The sequence below is a fragment of the Microtus ochrogaster genome, chromosome 22 (assembly GCF_000317375.1).
Source record: "Microtus ochrogaster isolate Prairie Vole_2 chromosome 22, MicOch1.0, whole genome shotgun sequence".
NCBI lineage: Eukaryota > Metazoa > Chordata > Mammalia > Rodentia > Cricetidae > Microtus > Microtus ochrogaster.
Window position 1 is genome coordinate 14,604,656 of NC_022023.1, and position 6,203 is coordinate 14,610,858.

Below are 6,203 nucleotides of genomic sequence, written 5' to 3' on the forward strand. Positions count from 1 at the left end.
CTCGGTCGGGTCAATCAGCCAAACACGAAGGACTCAGGGGACTAAGGCGATCTGACCGCCACTGACATCCTGTTGGAAGCCGGGCGTCATGCAGCCCTGAGCCTCCAAAACCCGAGTGGGTCTCACTGGCTCCTACTGCTTCGGAGAGGGACTGAGGTGCCCAGAAAGCGCGGGCTCAGCGCTGGGGCGGCCCGGGTCCTGGAACAGGCCCAAGGGTCGCAGGCAGGCTCCTGCCCCGGCCCTGGACCCGCCTTCTCCCGGGTGAGACCCAATGGGGCGGCGGGCTCCGCAGCTCCGCCCCGGTTGGGTCCTGGCCACCCGGGCCAGCAGAGTCCCCGCCGCACAACCTGGTGCAGCGGCGCGCTCGGACCTCGCTTCTTCGGGATGGGCAGCTACCTGCGAACCGTGCACTCGCTCTGCAGAGCCCCAAGCTCGGCGCGGGCCTGGGCACCGGCCGCCCTGACTGTCCCCAACTGGCCGGAGCAGCCACGGCGCCACTGTGAGTGCCGCAACAGGGGGGGCGGGTGCTCTTGCAGCGCTGCGACGTGGCGACGTCCCGGGAGGGGGACCCCGGAGCGCTACTAGCGACACGCCGGCGACCGGGGAAAGGCGGTGTGCGGGTAGCGAAGGGCTGGGCGGTGGCCTCGTCCCAGGCTCCATCGCCTGGCGCGCCCAGGCTGTTGCAGGGGTTGGGGCATAGGGAACGGTGGCAGCTGGTGGCCTGGGGCATGGTCACTGGGCCCCATCGGGGTTGGGGCTAACAAGGTATTCCGGGGGAGCGTTTCTGGGGGTCCCTGGACCCGGAATGGGGTATCCTGACTGCCCTGCGCCCTTGGAGGGGGACGAGCGACCCAGAGGGGAGGGAGCGGCCTGCTGTTGCTCTAGGAAGGGGAGGGTCACCTCGCGGTCCCGACTCAGACAAAGGCGAGAAGGAGAGGCCTCCATTTCCCCTTCGCTCCAATCCCCGCGCACTCTGGTTCCTCCTCCCCAGCAGGCCCACGTCAGCTATTTTTGGAACCTTTACTCGACAGCTGGAGGAATGTCCTTCTATTTTTCCCGCTTTTGTTTTCTGCCACTCCCCCACCCTTCGCTGCCGCCCTGGAGGCTCAGTCTGGGCCCTCTCCTGGCCTTTTCTTGCTGTGCTAGCCTTGTGCTGCTTGTGAGTCTGTCCTGCTTGGTGTACAAGCTGTGGAGAGCAGGCCGTGCACGCACATTGTCATTTTCTGCGGTCAGTCGTTCCCACGAGGTCGGCATTGCTTGCCTTCAACTTCCTTCTTAAACGTGAAGGTACACATCGAGGCAAAATAAGCAGGGTTTAGCTAGAGTCTCCATTACCAACAGACTGCCCGCCTGGCTTGTGGGCATCCTTTACACCCTAGCTACACAGCGCCCTGCTACAAGACACAGGGAACAATGTAGAGTGCTCGGTGGCCTTTTTTTGATGCCTGTTGCCACGGAAATTCTATCCTGACCTGGCCCAAAGCTGCTTGGGGTTAGCCAAGAGAATGAGGAAGAGGGGGGGTGGGTCTGGCTATGGGGCTTGTCCTGGCTAAAGTGGTAATCTTTAACTGAGTGTGGGAGCAGCTGACCAGAGCTGGGGGCCAGGGGGAAGGAGAGGGCGGAGCCCCTGACCCTCCCCCTTTGCCAAGGAGAAAGGGACATTTCTGCTTTTGTGCTTCTAGAATCTCTGAGTCCTGAAACCCGGTCAAGTGTCTCAGGCCTCTAAGTATGGCAGCCCTGCAGCAAAATACCGTAGAAGTTAAAGGCATCCAGTATTCCTTTTTTCCTTTTCCTTTTCCCTTTTTTGGGAGGTCTGCATTAATGGCAAAACAAACAAGCAAAAACTACCCTGAGAAACCACACTAACAAGAAAATAAGGTTCCTTTGGGATTCCAAATGTGGATTTACGTTTTAAAAAGCCATCAGTGGAAGGTACTTCCCACAGGTCTCCAAGTGGGGTGGTGCTTAAATACAAAACAAAACAAAAAAATCATCCTGTGTTTTTGCTACCCCATAGTCCCACGTGCATTTTTTTTCTATCTTGTATCCTCCAGCAGCTACTTGCTGGCAGCTCTGATAAGTTAGAACTTGGGAAGGCCCAGGAATCAGTCTTTCCATGGGACAAACACTCAGACTCCCTTTATTCTACCCCCAGCTAGAAACTATGTCATTTCACCTGAACCTTTAGGGTGAAGAAACTTCATCAGTTCGTCACCTTAAATATGTGTGTGTATACACACACACACACACACTGACCTGCCAGCCATGCACACTTGGAGGGAACAAACAATTCCAAGTGTCTAAGAACCCAGAATAAATTATTTAATAGCTGATCATCAATTTTTAAAAAAAAATTGTTATTTTTTTTATGTGTGTGTGAGAGACAGATTGTGTGTGTGTGTGCGTGCGTGCATGCATGCTACAGTACATGTATAGAGATCAGAGGGTAACCCTGTGGAGCTGGCCTCTTCCCTCCACCTTCACCCACCATCTCACAGGCCTTCCAAGTTTTGCAGACCCAGGAGTCAGTTCCTATCTGTTTCACCCTGAGCCTTGTTTCAGGCACGTCAGACAAGTCCCCAGCTGCCCATCCCCAGCACAGCTTCCCCCAGAGTGGGTTTGGGTGTTTGTGTTTGACCCAGTAGGTTTTGAGGGGAAACGTTCTAGAACAGTGATCTAGAACAAGCCTAGAACTGTGGGCCGCTCTAGACCAGTGGTCTAGAACAAGTCTCAACCTGCGAGTCGCAGCCCTTTGAGGTCATATTACGATTTATTAACAGTAGCAAAATTACAGTTATAAAGTAGCAACAAAATAATTTTATGGTTGGGGGTCAGCACAGCATGAGGAACCATATTGGAGGGTCGCAACATTAGGAAGGTTGAGAACTACTGGTCTAGAAAGACTTGGCTGCCCCCAAGTTTTCCAACTTTAGCTGGGCCCTCTTGGGCTCATTCTACCCTTCCACATTGGCAGGCTCCGGGGACAGCTGCTTATGTGAAGCCAGGATCTCTGGCTTGCTTTAGAGTTTAGATTGTGGAAAATGTTTCAGGGCCCCGCATATGGCTTGCAGCCTCCAGCTCTTCCTAAACTTTATTCTGGCTGCCTTTAAAACTTGCGAACCTCCTGCCTCCACCTTCTGAGTAGGTAGGGTTATAGGCCTGGACCTTGACACTTGGGTGCAAGCCCTCCCCCAAGAGCTGAAGCCCCAACCCAGGGAGTCACAGCCGCCAAACGAGCCTTCCATCACCGAGTGGCACCTCCAGCCCAGATTACTCCTCTACTCTGTGAGCCGTGCTGGACAGGGTGCCCGTCACATGAGAGTGTTCCCTGCTCATGTGTGGCAATGTCCCTGGGCAGTGGGAAGGCAGGGGGACACATTCCTGAAAGCAGAAAGTGAACCCAGGCAGCCCTGATGTATGCGATGCGTGTCCTTCATTTATGCCTTTATCATAATTCCTTTTGTGGGCCAGAAACCACGCGAGATGGAAAGGATCAAGCTGGAAGTGGGAGTGGGGAAGAGTTCTGCCTTTGGACTTTAATTCTAACGTGGAGGGGACAAGCACTTAAGATAGTTAACTAGTAGGATGCATAGTAACGAGCTCAGGAGAAGGGTCCGAAAGATGCACAGGGGACAGAGGCACTGGCTGCCAGGCTGGTGACCTGAGTTTGATCCCCAGGACCCACATGGGGCAAGGAGAGAATGACTCCCACGAGCTGCCTGGTTGTCCTCTGCCCTCCAAAGGTACACGGCAGAGCTGTGAGCGACTAGAGTAAACAGACGTAATAGTGGAAGCTCAGTTAGGAAGGTGTACGGTGTATAGGAAGGTTTGAATGGGGCAGACAGAAAAGACCCAATTAGGGGAAGCCTGAGCAGCGGAGGAAGCTGATAGATAGCGGAGAGGGAGGGAGGGACCTGGAGGTGCCAAGGCTGCTTGCACTGTGTGATGAACAGGAGATGAAGTGTGTGGCAGTGGAAAGCTTGCTATTTATTTATTTATTTATTTATTTATTTATTTATTTATTTATGGTCTTTTGAGACAGGGTTTCTCAGAAGTTCAAGATCATTCTCAGCAGCATAGAGGGTGCATAGCCCGGGAAACATGAGACCATATGTGTAAGACTCAAAACTGCCCTCTACCACGGTGCTGAGATAGGGTTTCTAAAAGATGGGACTATTAAAAGGTGACATTAGTGTGGGGGGGGGGGGAAATGATGGTGCAAGATGGAGCCTCAAGGCCATTTGTCCATGCTCCTATCCTACCAAGAACTGAAGACACAGTGGTCCCCACTTCTCCACAAGGGATCTATTCCAATGCCCACAATGGGTACCTGGAACTGCGATAGTTCCAAACTCCACTTGCAATGTACTTTCCCCTGTACGTCCATACGGTGATAAAGTTTACCTACAAATCAGGCAGAGTTAATGATTAAGAATAACTAATAAAATAGAGCAATCATAGTAATACACTCTAAGTTACATGAATGTGTTCCCTTAAAAAAAAAAAAAAAGAATCTTGTCGGGCAGGTGGATCTCTGTGAGTTTGAGGCCAGCCTGGTCTACAAAGCAAGTTCCAGGACTGGCTCCGTAGCTACTGAGAAACCCTGTCTCAAAAAAAAAAAAATTATGTTTTGTAATTTAAGATTATTTGTGGGAGCCCACAGATGTGGATTCATCTCACCTTAACCAAAGGTCAGAGAGCAGTCCTCTATTTTTTTTGGTTTTTCAAGACAGGGTTTCCCTGTGTAACAGTCCTAGCTGTCCTGGAACTAGCTCTTGTAGACGAGGCTGGCCTCATGATTAAAGGTGTGCGCCACCTATTCTTGCTCCTTTAAGGTTATGACATGAGGTTTGACCCAAGGTGTGCCTGCTAACAGGATGTTTTGACCTAGGGTGTGGTTGGTGTGGTTACTTGATGCTTTGGGTATGGAGGTGATTACTTTGTTCCTTGTATCAGGTAGAGAAGCCTTCCCCTCCTTTTTGGATTGGGGTATACAAAGCCTGTGAGAAATAAACACGGGGCAAATCTCAGGACTTACTGGATGCCCTCCCGACTCTATCCTGTCTTTTCTTTTTTTTTTTTTTTTTTGATTTTCGAGACAGGGTTTCTCTGTAGCTTTGGAGCCTGTCCTGGAACTAGCTCTATAGACCAGGCTGGTCTCGAACTCACAGAGATCCACCTGCCTCTGCCTCCCAAATTCTGGGATTAAAGGCACCTGACTTCTACATGCCATTTCTTAATCCTCACGCTTCTCTCCAAGAACAGACAAGTAAGCTGGGCAGGACCCTACTGATGTTGTTGCCTGGATGCGGGATACGGCCATTATGTTTATTTGATGCTTACAAATGTTTACCTGTATGTACACCATGTGCTTTATATATGTCTGGTGTCCATGGATGCCAAATGAGGAGTCAGATCCCCTGGAACTGGAGTTACAGATGGTCATGAGCCACCATCATGTGGGTGCTGGGAATCAAACCTGGGTCCTCTGCAAGAACACCAAGTGCTCTTAACTGTTGAGTCATATCTCCAACCCCTAAATAATTTTATATATGTGTGTGTCTGTGTGTGTGTGGGGGGGCATGTATGTGCTGGTGCCTCTGAGGCCAGAAGAGGGCGTTGGATCCCCTGGAGCTCCATGTGAGCTAACAGGTATGGGTGCTGGAAATCAAGCTCAGATCCTAGCAGTACAGCGAGGGCTCTTAACTTGAGCCCCATGGTTTGTTTGTTTATCTTTTGCAATGCTGACTGTGGAACCTAGGTCCTTGGGAGATTCAAGCCCCTTCACTTTGGAAGTTTTCGGAAAGCCTTGGGTATGGCTCTTTGTGTTTTAATGACACATCCCTTCCTCTGCCTCTTGACATGGGCACTTACGAGCTATGGTGTACATTGTGAAGGTCAGAGGTCAACCTTAGGTGTTGGCCCTCCGCTTTCACTTTTTGAGACAGCATCTCTTACAGTTCCCCACTGTGTGACTGAGTCCAGCTCTTTTATGATGTTGCTTATGGGGTTTTGAACTTGGATTCTTTTTTTTTTTTTTTTTTGTTGTTTGGAGCCTTTCCTGGAACTAAGTCTTGTAGACCAAGCTGGCCTTGAGTTCACAGAGATCCTCTACTTCTCAGGACTGAGAGGGGGCATATGCTGGAATATTCCTGACAAGTTGTGTTTTAGTCCATTGTTTTTAACTTTGTTTTTTTTTTTTT

General features: G+C 50.9%; 1 protein-coding gene across 1 annotated transcript in view; it reads left to right on the plus strand.

Annotated features, from left to right (window-relative positions):
- The first annotated feature begins 305 nt into the window (after nucleotides 1-305).
- The window catches only part of Idh2 (isocitrate dehydrogenase (NADP(+)) 2, mitochondrial), a 22,797-nt gene continuing 16,899 nt past the window's right edge, over nucleotides 306-6,203 (plus strand). Inside the window, exon 1 of the mRNA XM_005357709.3 lies at nucleotides 306-499. Coding sequence (XP_005357766.1) covers nucleotides 385-499 — 115 coding nt within the window. The 5' untranslated portion in view covers nucleotides 306-384. The remainder of the gene's footprint in view (nucleotides 500-6,203) is intronic.